We start from the raw sequence: 18,835 nt of genomic DNA, 5'->3' as shown, positions 1-18,835 counted from the left end.
ATATGGTTTGATAATGGATCAATCATTTCAAACAGAAATCAATAATATCTCAAATTGGCAATAGCTATACAGGCTTAACTGGTGACACGCCAGTCGATCAGCTCCAACAGCTGTTGTGCAGCCAGATCCACAAAACGTTTTTGTAAATTCTACTGGAGAAATACTCAATTCAATTCAATTCAAGCCTTTATTGACACTGCACAGTGTACAATGAATTTAAGTAATTTTAAAAAGTAAAACGTAGGGTTTAAAAACAGATGAATACATGTACTCACGCCCTTTGCCTATATGGGGCATAAAACACTTAAAATTGCTGTCTACCACTGACCTGAATCATTGAAAGAAAACTTTAAAAACTACCCAAAAATATAAAATAAACACAGCGGTAAGGCACAGAAAACCATCAGTCCCCACATTGGAAGCCTCTCCCTCTGATGCTGGCACAGGCCTCTTAGGGTCAGGAGCACATCCTTGTTGACTGACTGGTAACTTCAGGGTGGAGCTACAGAAAGGAATCAGGGACAAACATTTCAGGCAGCGTTTGGGGGAAATATTAAGAATATCTCAGTATAAATATCCTTACACCCAAGCTACTTAAGGGAAAACAAGGGGGAAATTATGCTAAGGTGCTAAAGTGGAGAGTTACTTTGAATCTATTTTGGGAAATAGAGGAGTAATAATATGATAATATTTGTTTTTAATCACAGAGGGATTAGGTATTACCTTAATCTTGTTTTTACAGCAAACTCCTACAAGCAAGTGGATTCTGTTTGTAAAGCTGTTGACATCATTAGTTGATTTAATTCCCATATGGTTTGTCAGTGTTTGAAAGAGCCACAAGAGGGGGCCTTTTGTTTTTGCCTTTCTCTCCTGTGTGTGTGTGTGTGTGTGTGTGTGTGTGTGTGTGCGTGTGTGTGTGTGTGTGTGTGTGTTGTGTGTGTGTCTGAATGCTCACATCCAGTCTGTCTCCCCTATGTGCTGCACACACACACAGACACACAGTCACATACATGCACTGGTGCCGACATGCAAACTCAGACTTAATAAGAATGGCCGCGCACCATCTGCTTGTTAATCCCACTTGGCTCATCAAACATCCACAGAGCGTTTATGAGTGTACTTGTCTGTAATGTCTTAAAATGACTGATGAGAGCTGAGTGCTAAAGCCCAATTTGTGTGTGTGTGTGTGTGTGTGTGTGTGTGTGTGTGTGTGTGTGTGTGTGTGTGTGTGTGTGTGGGTGTGTGTGTGTGTGTGTGTGTGTGTGGTGTGTGTGTGCGTGTGTGTGCGTGTGTGTGGGTGCGGGTGCGGTGTGTGCGTGTGCGTGTGGGTGTGTGTGTGCGTGTGTGTGGGTGTGCGCACTGTGTAAACTTAAAGCACGTCTGAAATTTTGATGATTGATTACAATTTTCTAAGCCCACATTTTTGTCGACCAGCGATGTCACATGAACCTCTGAGACACAGGAGTGTAATTAAACATCTCTGGCAAGTAAAATGACAATTAAGGAGAGATATTTTTGTCTTGTGCTTCATGTCACATGCTGCATTCAGCTGCTCTGGCAGCAGTTGCTATAATGAGCGGGTAGAGTCAGTATCCATGGAAATGTAGATGGAAAAGTTCAGTTCACACAACTTCAAACTAATTGGAAGCTAAACATTTTAACCGAGTGTATTACAGATACTTTACGTCAAAACTGTGACATTTTGTTTTGGACTTCTTTACTGAAACACTGTCAGAGCTCCACCACTGCTCTGTTTTCACTGATATGAACATTTAAATGTTCAAGTTATTTACTTGACAAGAATTTTGTCATACTTGAGAAGAAAATCTTTTTTATTCTTTCTACAAGAATATAGTCTGAATACTACGAGAATAAAGTCTTAATTCAGTAGAAACATTATGTTATTTGTGAGACTTATATAACTTAACATGATTCTTCACATTCCTTATTTTAACACAGGCAAAAGACTGATACCCTTCTAAAATGAGAAATAGCCTAAAATTTACTTTATTGTGATAACATTCTGACTTTATTCTTCAAATGTCCGAATTTTCTTTCTCAAACATGGCCGAATACTCCATTGTACGATGTTTAGATGTAATACAACAGACTTAATTCATGATGAACCCACATAGAATCATTACCAGACTCCAGCTCCTCTCAAACAGCTCTTTTCAGTGACAACACTCTAATAAACCCACTGCAACAAATGACTTACAAATTGAAGTGATTATCTGGTTAACAAAGTGAATCATTAAGCAGCTAAAGACCAAATACAGATCTTAAAGCAGAATGAGTGATTGACTTACATTCGCCAGGAGGCGAAATTGAAATTCCTATGATTTTCTCCATCATGCAGATGTTTGTGAACACGAGAAAATTAATGTTTTATGCTGAGCTTTTAGCATTTTGGGTCAGAGAGACCAACATTATCATGTGTAATCAATTCTCTCTCTTCCAGTCCATCATCTGTGGTAGAAGAAACAGAACAATATTTGATATAACAACAAAGAAAAAGGAACCTGTACCAGACTTTTTAATTTATTATAACCGATCATACATGATTAATCAAGTCATCATCAACTCAGCAGAGGGCAGAAATTGATCCAGCACTCCTAACCCTGATCCTGCCCCTCACCCAAGGGAAGTATTGATCCATGACCAGTACTTCTGCACACAACAACCTTCTGAACTTAACAACTTTAACCATCTTTTTTACAGTCAGACCAACAAACCCATGAATTTTATAAATTTATACTAAATTTAACTGTGTTATTTGAAGCATTGTAGTTGTTCTTAGTGTCAAATTATGGTGAGATGTGGGAGAAAAGCAGGTGTTAGCATCTTGTATTGTCAAGTTTTACATAGTTTTACATATTCATAAATAAGTTATAATTATTGCAGTTATGGTTCCCTAGTTCCAAAGTAGAAAGTAACTAAACAAGTGGTGGAAACAGTTATTCAGAGAAAAAGATCCAAAAACCAGAAATGTCAGCAGTTTGTTGTTTTTGTGTTAAATCTGAAATGCAGAACTTTCACATATAAATGAAGGTAAATTCATACAGTGTTCATACATGTTAAAGAAAAAAAATTAGTGGCATCGAGAATTACGGTTTGATATCATGAGAATAACATTGTTATTAAGAAGAAACATACGAGTTAACTCTTAGAATATTACGAGAAGTAATAGTCATCATTTTCACAAGAATAAAGGAGACTTATTTTTGGTAAATAACCAGTAAAGGGAGCCATGCTCACGTTTCACATTCTGGATCCAAAATCTTGAACCAATATCACTCATGACAAACATTTCCACCTCCCCAAAAGAGGACATTTCCTTCAGGTAGGCATTGCTCTTTCTTCAGAATATACTCTGTTTATTGCACAATCTTTTCAAGTATTTTGTTGTTTGTTAAAACATTATGTTAAAACCTAACAAGATGCTCCAAATTCCCAATTTGTTGACAAATCTTCTGATATTCCCCCTGTAAAATGACACCTTGCCTAAAATTATGGCTTTATTCTCCTGATATTATGAGAAAGAAGTCGTAATATTACGACCTATTACTTTATACATTTAGGCCCTTGACAAGTAAAGCCTATCATTACCAGGTAAATCTCTATGGGTTTCACGGTGTACCAGGGTTTTAAATATGGTTTCTGTGGTGACATTCCCATACTGGTGTACCAGCAGTGACGCATTTTACATCAACCAGCAACGGTTGGTAGGTCAGAGCTGAAGAGGGAGCAACTGTGGAACAAAACAGAGAAGGCTCAGCAGCTAGAAGTGTGGCTGAGGCTACAGCAGGGAAATGTATGAAAGATCCCACAAAAAAATGTCTGATGTACCAAATAAAGTAGAGACTTGGAGTTCAGAGGAAGGTTCCCAGTCTAAAAAAAGAAGGCGATTGATGGCGAGGGCATACGTCACTAAAATGTCAACAGTGTTTGTGTAATTCCTCTCCTTGCCAGACGGAGGATACATAAATTCACACTGCAGGTTTAAGCTCTTGAAATGTCAAAGAAGTCACAGATTCCGTTGAAAACAAAGACAAAAACAAAGCGCACATGACTTATTGGTGTATAGTGGAGAGCACTGTACACAGTCCTGATACAGAGTAAATTTATTCATCCGTGGGGAGTGACTGCCCCGCACTACCTCCGCCCGCCACCCTCGGCCTGCTTTTCTAAAAACACGTTGACCTGGATCAGCTCTCAAAGTGAGACACGAGGCAGCTGCATGCGTCTGAGTAAATTGGCTCGCATGGCGTTCGAGGGGGAGTCAGCGAGCGCAGCCTCGGAGACGGCCGGCACGACAGAAAGTAGCTCCCATCATCTGCTTATGATATTTAAAATGGACTGAGGGGAAGAGTTTTCCTAATGGTGTCGAGGGGTATTTTTGGTGGCGCTTTCTTTCATTGACCTCGACAACAAGGAGAAATCGCATGTATGCAAAAATGCCTTTGGAGACAGAAATTACAGAAGTGCCTCCAGCTAAATACGCCACTAAAATGAGTGACTATCTCACTCCCACCCAGATCAGAGTTATTTCTATGCACAGGAGGCCATGTTGGCAGAAAGGACGGTCTTTCCTTCACCTCTCAGCTCAGCTTCCTGCTGCGTACTTAACTCTTTCTAATTTGAGGGTTTTCCATTAGACAAAGTCCTTGACATTAATAATGTGGCTGCAAAATGAAAATGCTGACACACAGGCAGCTTTTTTGGTATCATTCTTCTATAGTAGTAACTTGTTGTTTATGTGATATTGTCCTATCTTTAGGTGCAACCCACATTTCCCAAGTGAAAATGCCACCTAGCATTGGATTGGTAAAGTTTGTTAACTTTAACAAACTGGCACCTTCACTGTTCACAACACCAAAGTAACAACTTTTGTTTCATTCAGACTTGAGGACATTGTGTTCCTTCGACCACGAGTTGCTATCAGCCCACTCATTCCCTTCGCGCGCCCACTCACTTAATCCTCTCACCCCTGACTCGTGCCCACATCGCTCGATCCCATATCACTGCAACCCCAACGTCACACCTCCGCAACGCAACACCCACAGGTTGTCTCATGAAACTAAAAAGACCAGGAGTTTTAAAAATAAACCGTGTGGAGAGAAAGTATGTGTGTATGCGTATTTATGTGCAAGAGAAAGAGCAGAAAGAAGAGGAGAAAAAATAAGGTTTCCATGGAAACTAAAAGGGTTGTGTCTAATTGGCAATAACACCTCAAAGAGGAATAAGAAACCATGATACTGGCCTCACGCAGCCGTATGGATATGGCTAACGCTGCTGTGTTCACTCAATATTGCTTTTAATTTATTCACATTTATACTTATTTATAGAGAGTGTTGGTGTTCAGTCTGTCCAGTGCAACAAACACAACAACGGTTTTGGCCGCAGCACCAAGAATTTCTCTGTTTTCTCTATTTCTGGGACAAATCAGAAACTGAAGCAGGGGAGATTATTTTGGTGCATAGGTAGCACTCCAGATTGATTCAGCATCCCACACACACACACACACACACACACACACACACACACACACACACACACACACACACACACACACACACACACACACACACACACACACACACACACACAGACACACACACACAAAATCAAACGTCAACCTGGATGCCAAAGGAAAATCCCTCTTTTACTGGACTATCGGGTTTAACATATTCACATGTTATCTCAGATTATAAATTATGGCCGATTTTTTTCTTAATCAGGGGCCATAAAGGGGCCACAATTAACATAGAGGGGCCAATTATATGTCCAACATCCATGCACGATTCCTGATTCAGTAAGATGCACATTTAAGTCCCTTGTTTACTGTTAGCTCTATTGATTTCTATTATTAAATAAATTGTGAAAGTTGTTCCTTGTTCTAGCACATTGTGTAACTTTAACATTCTTAACACATTGTCATATTTCTTGTTAACATTGTAAGCATTGTTAGTGAGACCACTGACAGGACAGGGGTGCTTTAGGGGCCGATCAGATTCCATCTTATCGTTCCTTTGCTTCATTTAGATCTGCAACCACTGTTTTTATTACCAGTCAAATGAGGGAAGAGCTGAAAATTAAAACTTTATAATACAGCTCACAGTGTAATTTCTTTGTATGAGTCAGGAAATAAGGTTCTTCCTAAAAGTGAGTACAGCAGAGGAAAACAATATGGCATATTTGAGAAACTGGATCCACTGAATATTTGGGAATTCTTCTTGGGAAATGAGAGAAACAAATAATAAATGATGGAAATAATCCTTTTCTTTTGCTTGACTAGTCGCTGCAGCTTTGGATTGTCTGTGACCTGCATGTCAACAACATGTGTTTATTTCCATCTTCAGAGCTACTTGAGGACTTAAAGTTCCAGTCGCTGCAAGAGGACATGAAAACACGACCCCATTATGTAACCTGTGTTCATTACTGTTGCTTAAATAACCCTGAACCGACAAAGATCAGAGCAGCAACTATAGTTCACCACCCTTCAGCCCCTCTGTGTGTTTATAAGCCTCCCCAACTGTTACTTATGTACATGTTCACTTTTGTATCATAACTGTTTGTGTAATAATTAGTAAACTTGTTTTGAATTGAGAAACACTTAATGTTGTTTTCTGCTATAATGATTTCCACTGTGACTAGTTAGCTCCAGGCAGGAGGCCTGCAGCAGGACAGAGTAGGAGGATGTAGAGACCTGGTGGAAGTTAAAGATATTGCGGTGAATATCTTCTGCCTCTGTGATTATCTTCAGGAGACTGATTCACCCATTATGGTTGACACTGCATGTGATTTGTGTTATGTATAAAATACTAAATTGTAATATCTCCCTCTTGACTCTGGTGAAATAACTGTTTAGTTGGGTTTTGGACTGTAGCTTCATATTTTAATAACAAACAAGTAAGATTGAGTTTAGAATACTGTAATTATCCATATGTGTATAACAGGTGGGAAAAGTCGAATCAAGTCGTGCAAAGTCCAAAGTCACGATCCATGTCAACTGAAGACAGCCCTGAGCTCTCATGTTCAAGAGGTCAAAAACATGCTTTGTAAGGCCACAGTGACCTTGTCCTTTGACCACCCAAATCGAATCAGTTCATCTTTGAGTCCAACTGAACGTTTGTAGCCAATTTGAAGAAACTCCTGCGATGTTGTGTTCACAAGAATGGGAACGACAGACAACGCAGAAACATATTGCCTCCAGCCACTGGTTGATGCATAATAATAATATGTAAAGGTGTATTTATAGTATATATAGTAAAGTCTAACTTTGGTGTCCACCTGCCTTTTTATCTGGTACCATCAACGGGTATAAATGTAGATTTTATCAAATAAAGATAAAATGTTATCTCCATCCGTCTCAGCTGTAATTGGTGTTGAGTTAATTAGCATATGTTTCACATGCATGCACATGAAGTCAGGAGTGACCTCTGTCAAAGTCAAGTCCTTTCTGATTCTTCTGATTCTTCTCTTTTCAAGTTGTCTCAAGTCTGACTCAAGTCCATACCTCTGGAATTGAACACTAATACAGGTCTGGGGGATAGTCACTCTGTTGCCAGTTTATTAGGGACACCTTGCTAGATTAACATAATCTATAACAAAACAGTCCTGCAGTAAATCCACCCTTCAGTGAGGTTATGATATTAAGTTTGTGACGACATTTCTTGAGGGAGACAATGCATCTCTATTTGGAGTATGTCGTGTTGCTGATCTGTATTAAGTAGAACTGACAAGTGTCCTTTTTGTGATGTAATCTACCCTCATTATTATAAAGGTAAAAATAGAAAATATGCAAATTGTATGCATTTAGGATTATGCTAAAGTCACTGCAGATGTACAACGCAGCTATTTATGAGTATACAATATATATTACAAAGTGAGACAAACAAAATATAAACACAGTAAAAAGCCTCAGAGACACTTCTCAGTCTCTACATGAATACTGAAAGATTAGAAAAGTCTTCACTTGTGGGTTGTTGGTTTTTTTTGGATGTCAGTGCATCTGTCTGAGTGGGCTAGAGTCTAAATTATACAATCCACACATCCACATCTCCACACTCTGGGGAAAACAATAGCATATATAAATAGGAACATAATCAGAGCTCTCTCTCTCTCTCTCTCTCTCTCTCTCTCTCTCTCTCTCTCTCTCTCTCTCTCTCTCTCTCTCTCTCTCTCTCTCTCTCTCTCTCTCTCTCTCTCTCTCTCTCCCACACACACACACACACACGCGCGCGCTAGCAGGGATCGGGGCAGATGCACAACCACCAGGCAGGAGCGACTCTGCTCAGCTGCTATGGAGCAACAAGACAAAGATCAGTGTGGAGACATGTGCAAGTTTGTGCAGGAGAAATCTGGGAGCAGAGTCGTGAAGAAGGTGCTTGTGTGTTAATAGGAAACAAGATAAGAAGAGCGGACGGTGCCATCTGTAAACCTACTCAAGCATCTTTTTATGAGGATGAAACCAGTGTTAGCCTCCAAGTGATTCAGTCTGCAGTAAAACCAAGGTAAGTCTTTGTATTTTAACATTTTTAGTTGAAGTTTTGCTGAGGTCTTTTAGTTTGAAATGGTAAGATAATCACAAACGAAATCCTTTTTTAAGCCGTAGAATCGTATTTTCTAACTTTTTGGCTCTCCTGAGTCACATCCACAGCTCAACGTTTCAAAACTGCATGATAAGAAAGTGCCTCCTCGATGACCCCTGCATCAGTTATCTGTCCCTTCTGTGTAACTAACGAACTAACTACTCAGAAAAGACAATCGATGCTTCAACAAAACGTTCATGAGGTCGAGTAAGTCGACTGTAAAAAATGGGGGGATTGTAAACAGATAGAGGAAAAGATTTTTAAAGGCCAACATCACTTTCAAGGTTAGGTTAGTATTCGGCCGCCTCTGCCCCCCCCTCCTCCCTCCGCTCTCCGCTGTCGATTATTCCTGCAGGGTCTGGATTGATTTTCAGCACTGGACAGCTCCTGTGGCCTCAATGAAACCAACACACGTCACAGCTGCTACTTAGTTTGCAAACTGCCCCGTTATAACTTCTGGTTGAACTGTCTGAACCATTGATTTGATTCAAATATATAGATATATATTTGAGATTTCCTCCTTCAGTGAAACATGTGTAAACACGAAAACGTCACTGTTGTCTATTTGTTATTTTGAATTGGTAAAACACAATTAAGTGCTGTAGACAAGTCTCACAACCAAAATTTATGGTATGAGTCAAGACATCTGCTGATTTGAAAATATTACGATAAAAACTAAGAAAAACTAAACAAAACAAAACTACAAAAACTATCAAAACAAGGAAACTATTATAATTAAAGGTCCTGCATTAAGACTTAGAAATGTATCTGTTGCACTAGTAAAGTATCTAACAATGTAGAATTGTACCATTAAGTGTAATTTGTATCAAATATATTTTAATAATTTTCATCATATTTAATTATCTCATACAGCATTTGTTTTACACGGTTTAACCAAGATAAAAACATGTCTGGACACTAATAAAGCAAATTCAATCACACAAAGAAAATAGGATAAAACACCCCAAAACAATGTCATTAAAATTATAATAAAAATTAAATATTATGTTGTTGGGTTCATTATTACTAGTTTATATTTATTCATTTATTATAATATCATAATGAATCATATATAAACTGATTATATATTTTATATCTCTAGTAACATAAACTTAGTGGAGTAGAATGAGGAGAAATGGAAAGAAAATTAAAGTACCAAAAAATGATACTTAAGTACAGTAATTGAGTAAATGCAGTTTTTAAAGCTCCACCTCCTCCATATAATTTTGTCTTGTGAAAAAATGCTACAATTCATTATTTATATATCACTGTTCTTTGAGTGTTATTTCTACTATTTTAAGTGTGTTCAATGACAGAAAGTTAAAATAAGTTCCTGTCTTAAATTCCTGGCACTCTAGGCCCATTTTTTCTTCTGTGTAGGACACTGTGTTCTCCCAGTGTTGTCTTCAGGGACGTGTAGGTCCTTTTTAAATGTTACTTTCCAGTGAGCATCTTGTACAGACTATGTAAAAAAAGAGAGGAAGTTGAAGGACAATCGCCCCCAAAAGCACAACATGACCAAATGTAAGTCTTTCACACTTTCTCCCATAGAAAAAAACATCTAGACTGGGCGAAAAAAAACAGAGAACAAATTGTTTCGTTGTTTTCACGCATTTGGTATCTGTGTGCGTGTGTGCATGTGTGCGTGTTTGTGCATGTGTGTGCGCGTGTGTGTGTGTGTGTGTGTGTGTGTGTGTGTGTGTGTGTGTGTGTGTGTGTGTGTGTGTGTGAATCTTCCACTTTTCTGCAAATGGCATTACACACTATAGTAACACCCTGTGACATCATAATCTCTTCATCTTAATCTGTATTTTTTCCCATTGAAAACCTCACACCGGTGTAGCCCATACTTCATTTGATGGTTTACAATGCTTTCTTTCTTTCTTTCTTTCTTTCTTTCTTTCTTTCTTTCTTTCTTTCTTTCTTTCTTTCTTTAGTCCTTTCTTTCCTTCCTCATCCGTGCCTCCCTCCCTCCCTCCCTCCCTCCTTTCTCATATCATCAGATCTCAGATTACACAAAAGGGCTTAAGCCAGGTCACACAGCAACAGCCATCCACCTTTCATACTGCTGTTTAGATTGGGAGATTAAGAGACACAGTAATCTGGTATTTGACGAGGGCTTCCTCTATCCTTTCTTTTGCATGGGATTATGCTGTAATATACGTCAGTTTGGTTCCTCTGACGTACTTACAATAAGAGCGACGTCAGAAAAAAGTATTCCTCTAAAAGTTTAGAGGTCAAACTCTTTGTGCATTGAGTGTAGAATTTGGAGGTTTGTCTCCCGTTCATTAAGAGAAGTTTTGTGTCTTTATGAGTTAAAGAGTGAAAGAGTCCTCTCCTTTTTGTCTCACGTGCACACAGACACACATACACACACACACACGCACACGCATGCACTCACGCACAGAGAGAGAGCAAATCTTCCCCATAGAGTGAGCAGAGATGTTCCTATGGAGACGACTAATACAGTAACTATGATCGACCATTAATTACTGCGACTCTCCCCCAGGGCGCCTGTTAGATAAGAAAATAAAATTACATCAGTCAGGTATAAAGTGACGACAGTCGGCTGTGTTAGTGCAAATGTTGTGTTAATGGTTTTATTTAGTGTTGACTTGTACACATAGTTTTGCATCCATTCAAAATCTCACGTGCAGCCATTATAGTATGAAAACATGAATCTGTATTTTACGCTTTAATAATAATAATACACTTTACTCATATAGGACTTCTCTTAACAATGTTATGACTAATAGGAATGGGGCAAAGAAATGAATGAAACACATACAAACTCTATAAATGAATTCAAATCAAAACCTTCCCAAGAGCTTTGAGAAAGAGAAAGGTTCTTTCTGCTTTTACCTCGGTGTTGTTCAAAGATAAAATACACTGTGAACAAAGCTCGTAAAATGAGGATGTCACCAGAGAGACAGAAATCTAATCATGAGATCGATTTGTGATGAGTCATTAAATACTGAGCACTGTGGGCAGAAAAAAATATGACTCTAGTAAAAATTCCAGCAAACAAATAAAATAGATTTAGTTGTTGATTTGTAAAGTTGACTTCATTTTTGTTGTGATTACATCAGAGAAGAGTTGTTTTTCCTTTTTGAGTTGATGCCATTTGATTTTGACCAAACCATTCAAACTCAAGGTTCCATTTACCTACTTTTAAGCTTTTACACTTCGCTTATCAACTTTAGGTTTGCTCTGTTGTCACGGAGATGGAGTTAGGAAACTATTATTTCCAAGGACAGCAATAATGTTTTGTGCTTGAGGGAACTACAAAGTATTTTGATATCAAAAAGAAAATTGGTTTTGTGAATATGGATGATGCACAATCACTGAGGTGTGGCTGCAGTTACTTGAAGGAAGCATGAGAAATGACAAAAGAAATCTTTATCATGATAAAGCACACATTTTTGTGAAAGCATAAAGAAGTAAAACATTTTGTAATGTGTTTTTACTTTCTACGTTATTTTAGCTGACAACATTAGGGATACCAGCACCAACAAGTAAAACAACAAACAAATGCTTATGTTATGAAAATGCTGGGTAGAAAAAAATGTAATAAAACGACATCTACACCAGTCGCTCATTCTTGCCGCCATTGAAAATCCAAACAGACCAACATGTGAACTGTGTTGTGCTGCCCTGATCCCACACATGCTGCCTCTGGCACTGACACCAGACTGACCTGCGTGAACCAGCATATTGGCTGACATCTCTAAGACCTCTGTAAGAAAAGGTTGTGATTTCCCGGCAGATGACGCTCTCCTCCAGCTGTGGGAGATATTGAGCTGACGTAATCATCTGCCCTTTTGGGATTATCTGGTCAAAAATCACGCTTCATCCAGCCAATCAGGAGCCAGTTCGTAACATCTGTCCTTGGTGTCACAGGGAAAGAAGTCTGGAAGCATCACACTCACTCACACAGCCCCCATTATGTGACGCCAAATCCCATCAAAGTTGGTGCTTGTGTGTTTATGAGCGTAAGTGTGTTTCCATGTGTGTAGCAGTGCTTGTGTGTGTTATTGATGTGACAGTGATATTGAACGAAGGCTTTTAAACTGCAGTTGTCAGACATTTTCCCAAGACAATCCACTACTACCATTCAATAATACAGACCTGTCCTGTCCGCAAATTCATGTCAGCCAATGAGATTCACATACAATAAAACATAAACCACTATGCCCTTTGGTTTTTGCGTGTGGCCTTTTGTCGGTTATGCAACCGGGTGCTTTTTGGTTCTCCTGATTTGCAGCTTGCTGACATAATAAGCCGAGCGAAATCACCCTCCAACCTTGTCATCAGGCCAAACAGTAGATCAATTGTTCCTCTAACAGTAGATTACCACTGATTCATCTCTTTTTTAGACCGTTGTCCCTTCCAATGGCTGTTTTGTTTTCCACCACTGGTTGGCCTGAAGGTACCTGAGGCTAACCACTAGCAAGGACCTAATCAATAACCTTTCATTACACAAAACTGTCTGGTCTGCTCCGTGCATTAGGGCAAGGCCAAAATTTGTAGTCAGGGATTTTTGATTGTGAATATTAGCCCTGCTAGTGGCGTGGCTCTACGGACGTCAATCTGATCTGTCCATCACTTTTATTCAAGATTTTAGCAACTTCAGTTGAAGGCAAAGGTTGAATCTTGTCTTGAGACAAGGGTGAGCAGGTGAATTGGTGGGAGCTGCCACCAGGTAACCCCTGGACAAATACATACAGACAGGAAGAGAGACGAACTGGGGGACAAACAAGACACACCAAGGTCAGAGGGAAAGTGGGGTGAAAGGTAATTAACCATATGCAAAGGTATCCCCCCTCTAACAAGAGGTTGGAAACTGTTATGGGTATGATGAAACTCCTTGACCATTTGATAGCCAAGAATGTAAGACTCATGACCCTGGCCCTCCCAATCTACCAGTTACCAGACAACTCTGCTCTGCTGGCACATGGAAAAGGCAGGACAATCATTGATGAGTTGGGGTGGAGAGGGATCAGCAAAAGGGCAAAGCGCGCTGGAATGTACTGTATTAACAGCAAATGGAGTAATGATTTTCTCAACAACAAAAGTTGCAATCAAGCAGGATCAAGATAACGAAGCTGTGAGATAAACTGAACTTCTATAATATCAATCTTTATTTCATGGATTGACAAACAGATTGGCTGTTTCATGGAAAGATGGGAGTTTAGGAAGTGCAAGAGTAAGTGTAAAGCCTCAGTGTGTGATGGTACTTGAGAAGGTCGGAATCCTATGGCAGAATCCAAGGCTAAGTTCAACCAGTGGGGACTTGGGACATGGAGTGGGCATAGTGGGCATAGTGGGCATGTTGGAATTTGTTTTATTGTCACCTAGGTAGACAAAAGCAAGGTGATTCAACAAGTGTTGTAACATTCCAATAACTGGGAGCATAAGCTCAAAATTCATGACCAAGAAACTACTATGTGGGGGAAAGCATTTTCTTGGACTGTGTCTGTCAGGTCCATTGTGGCCAGATCATCCTAGTAGGTTCAGATGTTGTACCTAAACAGCAGGTACTTACATATGAAGAACCGGGCTTAAATACATTTGGAATTGATGAGGTGATGAGACAGAGGTGTGCAGATGAATTGACGGGAGCTGCAACCAGATTACCATGCCCAATATACACAGACACACACAGACAGGAAGAGAGATGATCTGGGGAGAAAAAAGATACGAGAGCAAACCGCAAAGACGTGGAAGGAAAGGGTGGTGCAAGCTGAAAACAGGATTAGCTTAAAACTTTCCCAGACAGTGAAGCCCACTGACTTTGTTGATCTTCCTTTAGCACGATATTGGTGAGCCCTGGTCCCTGATCATCTACTGGACAAGATTTTGACCTTTTCATTACATTGAGTCAAAATCTCATTTTGTCCATCAAACAGTTTATGATCAACTACTTCTAAACTTTCCCCTTCAGTCTTAGCAGTAGTATATGCTAACATGCAAAACAACAGTGACCATGGAAAACATTATATGTCAGCATGTTAGCATGCTGACACTAGCATTTAGCTTACAGCACTTATTTGTCTCATAGTACTACTAGCATGTGATTTATGTGATAATTAAATGTTAGAAATACTTACATGATTGACAAAGGTGAGCATGGTAAACAGTATACATGCTAAACCTCAGCATGTTAGCATGCTGACATTTAGCATTTAGCTTACAGCACTCATGTGTCTAATTATGGTCTCACACAGCTGCTAGCATGTTTTGTTATAATTAAATCATAGCATGCTAACATGCCAGACAAAGACAGAAATGCTCAATGTCGATGTCCTCTTGTTTAACCCCTGTATGGTCCCATTGGATTTGTTTTACTTCAGACAACGTCCTTGACCTTCACATTTTGAATGACTTAAGAAATCTCCTCTTTGTCCCCTTTGTTGACAGAATATGTGTCATGAGAAGACAGTGCTGATAACAAATGCAAGAAAGACCTGAGCTCATACCTCCCCCCAGTCCAGCAACAGTACTTTAATGGTTGGAACTGCCCGCCCCAACCTGCATTACTGCCCTCGCAGACACAGCCTGATGATCACCGGTGCCATGGGAGCGGTGCGAGTCAACAGGTGAGAGGGGATGGGAAATAGAAGTGTGTCAGTGGCCACAGTGGTTTTGACTGCTGCTAAAAGAAATATAATCATCACATAATTTATGTTCACTCGCCATTTATAATGGGTTTATAAGTTTATCAACAGGCAATTTTGGGTGGCCAGGTTATGAAAAATATCTGACTAGACACAGACAAACCCTCACATGGACCATTTGACCCCTGGCCTCTAGATCAAAACCTCTATAAATAGTTTATTTTAGCATTTATAACTGCAGAGCAAAAAAACAAACAACCTTCATAAATGACTTATAAACATTTACACACCAATGCCTTATTAAACTTTGCTTAGAAATTTAATTTGAACAAATATATTAGTATGAAAGTGTAAATATCGTCATCTTATTAGAAAGAGAAACTCACAAGCATTTACAGTGTTTAATGTTACTCTCATAATGACTAAACCTAAACCTAGTAATACAAAATGAAATAAATGATAATTTAACCATTAATGAAGTCTGTTACTATTTATAAATCTATGTAAATGGTTGTGTCATAAGTAATGGGTACAAAAACATCACAGACATTTTGTGTAGAAGCTGATTTTGGTTGCTTAAATTACATTTGTCAAAACAATCTGGTTAGTTCTTCCTATGAGCCATTCTCTCTTGTAACATTACCTGTGAAATTAAAACAAGCTTGTCGGCAACAGGGTTGTATTATATGGAATGACAGCCTAATTTTACATTTTTCCATAGCATATTTCTAACAATGAGACTAAAGAGATGTACCCTGCGGCACAAGCAATGGATCTTCGTCATCTCCTATCTCCTCATTGTGTTCTGCATGAATCATTAACTAAGCAGGATGCTAGTGACTGTTAATTGCTACCTACAATTGAAAATCATTTCCTTTTTTAATTTTAAGGATCCATTCACCCTGTGGAGTTTGAAAATAGAAAACATGATTACAAAGATTAAAAAGGGGGACCCTGGGGTTTACCGAATAGTCAATTCTCTTGATCCTACTTCTTCTTCTTGCTTCTCCCAGATACAGCATCGTTTCCACAGATGAAGATGCCCTGAAGATCTCCACCTTGGGCCTTCACAACGGCCACAGTCCTCTGACTCAGCAGACCCTGTCGGGGGCCTGCATGCAAGGTGAGGAAGGAGGAGAGTGTCCAGGAAGTGAAGAAAGAAGAGGGGCTTTGTCTCTCAGGGTAACAAATGAGCCAATTGTCCACAACAGCTGCCGTGCACCACCTTCATGTCATCTGGGCCTTGATCAGGGCACCGGCCGCCTGCGCAGCCGCTTTGTGAAGAAGAACGGACAGTGCAATGTGGTGTTCAACAACATGGAGGACAAGCCACGACGATACCTGGCTGACATTTTCACCACCTGTGTGGACATACGCTGGCGCTACCTGTTACTCATCTTCACCACCACCTTCCTTCTGTCTTGGCTGCTGTTTGGCCTGATCTTCTGGGGAGTGGCGTTCGCACATGGAGACTTTGACTTTCGCATCCCTGTTAAGGACGGGGATCCTCGGAGTGGTGTTGACGAATGGCGGCCGTGTATTCTCCACATCCAGGGCTTCATTGGGGCGTTTCTCTTCTCCATAGAAACCCAGACCACCATTGGATATGGTTTCCGGTGTGTCACCGAAGAGTGCCCAGTCGCTGTGGTGACTGTGGTGGTGCAGTCCATCGTGGGATGCATTATTGACTCCTTCATGATCGGCACCATCATGGCAAAGATGGTGCGGCCCAAGAAGCGGGCTCAGACCTTGCTGTTCTCGCATAATGCCGTCATCGCTCTGCGGGATGGTAAGCTGTGCCTCATGTGGCGTCTGGGAAACATGCGCAAGAGTCACATAGTTGAAGCGCATGTTCGTGCTCAGCTCATTAAGCCAAAAGTGACGGCTGAGGGTGAGTACCTCCCTCTGGAGCAAACAGACATTGACGTCGGCTATGATGACGGGTTGGATCGGCTGTTTCTAGTGTCGCCTTTGGTGGTGGTCCACGAGATCAACAAGAACAGCCCTCTGTATGACCTGAGCTGTAATGACCTGCAGAAAGAGGACTTTGAGATCGTGGTCATCCTGGAAGGAATGGTCGAGGCCACAGCGATGACCACTCAGGCCCGCACCTCCTACTTAGCCAAGGAGATCCTATGGGGCCACCGCTTTGAGCCTGTGGTCTTTGAAAAGGGTGACCGCTACCATGTGGACTATTCCCGCTTCCATAAGACCTATGAAGTGCCATCTACGCCTCACTGTAGTGCCAGGGAACTGAGCCAGATGACGGGCCGTGGTGGGCAGTCCTCTTCCTCCAGCTCGAGTTACTCCAGGTCTCCATCACCGTTTGCCCCGAGGCCGTCCCGCCACCTCCTGGGCCCTCACTCCCCCAGCGCGTTTTGCTACGAGAACGAGGTAGCTTTGTGTTGTGGGGACGATGAGGTTGAGGAAAACGTAAAGAAGGAGGCGGGAAGCCTGAACATAAGAAGTGACAGAGAAGTAAAGATGAGAGATGACATTCACTCGGGTTTCAAGGAGACATTTGTGGAGGAGCAGACAGTGGAGATGCTGTGTGTTCTGGACACAGAGAATCAAATCAGCCTTGACAGACTACAGCCCACCCTACCTTTATACATCAGCAGAGAGTCAGGAGTTTAATCAATGGTAATGGCTGCCCTTCCATTTGTTTCCTCTCTTTGTCTGTGTGCATCCAACCAAAGTATTGAACTAGTGTAAAAAAGTAAAGATGGTGGACACATTTTAAACAGTACATGTGCTGAAAGAGAAGGATCTCGTCTGCAGCTGTCACAAACTCAACTCAGCTTTAATTCATAACTTGCTCTGGTTTCAGGTATTGCACACACACAGCTGCAACATCAGTATCTATAAAACACTCAGCTCATCTACTTTTGAACATAGTACCTCTAAAACTTTACTGGTTTCTTGTTTTATTCAATATAACCTGTGTATGAGCAACAGTTGTAGTCAAGCTTTTTTGTTCTTGATTTCCATTCTTTTCTTCTTTTGTAAATATGGTATGCTTTTGTTTTCATTTTAAAATGAACATACATCATATGCAGATAAATGTTCAAAGAGAAAAACTATTTACTTTAAGGAAGTCATGACGCACATGCTCAACTTTAACAAACTTTTGTTCTCTGCGTAAAAATAAATGATCTCTGTATTTTAAACTTCTGTCTTCTGGCCTAAGTTCTGTAACTTATTTTATAAATGAACCATTTTCTTTTCTCATGATTTATCACAGTTTGTTCAACAATAGAAAGACAAATTCAAATGAAGGACACACTGAACAAAGGAAACAACAAGTTACACATGTACAGATGAAGAACAAGCACTTTATTCTTACTTTTATCATTAGATAAAACACTTTGCAACAGTGTCTGAACAAAACACCCAATAAAACAGTAGTGTTAATGCTTGAATTGTATTTGTTGACTGTCTGTTGCATTTACACAGCATCCATCCATCCACCCTGTAAACCAATTTTAGGTGTACAATTGGTTGAAATCACACAGATCATTTTTGTCTTACTTTTGCATCAAAACGTGAGCAGTTGCTCTTTCTCTATTATCGGCATCACTGGATAACCAATAGGGCAAAGCCAGCAACTGGGGACCTCCTGTG

General features: G+C 40.2%; 1 protein-coding gene across 1 annotated transcript; it reads left to right on the top strand.

The window, feature by feature from the left end:
• The first annotated feature begins 8,236 nt into the window (after positions 1–8,236).
• On the top strand, positions 8,237–18,630 carry LOC118120940 (ATP-sensitive inward rectifier potassium channel 12). Its single transcript, XM_035176478.2, has 3 exons — positions 8,237–8,516; positions 15,015–15,193; positions 16,225–18,630. Exons 2-3 carry the CDS (start codon positions 15,102–15,104, stop codon positions 17,846–17,848), a joined length of 1,716 nt encoding a protein of 571 aa, XP_035032369.1. The 5' UTR covers positions 8,237–8,516; positions 15,015–15,101; the 3' UTR covers positions 17,849–18,630.
• The last annotated feature ends 205 nt before the right edge of the window (positions 18,631–18,835 follow it).

This window comes from Hippoglossus stenolepis, chromosome 2 (genome assembly GCF_022539355.2).
Source record: "Hippoglossus stenolepis isolate QCI-W04-F060 chromosome 2, HSTE1.2, whole genome shotgun sequence".
Classification (NCBI taxonomy): Eukaryota; Metazoa; Chordata; class Actinopteri; order Pleuronectiformes; family Pleuronectidae; genus Hippoglossus; species Hippoglossus stenolepis.
This window is presented reverse-complemented; position numbering and strand designations above follow the sequence as displayed.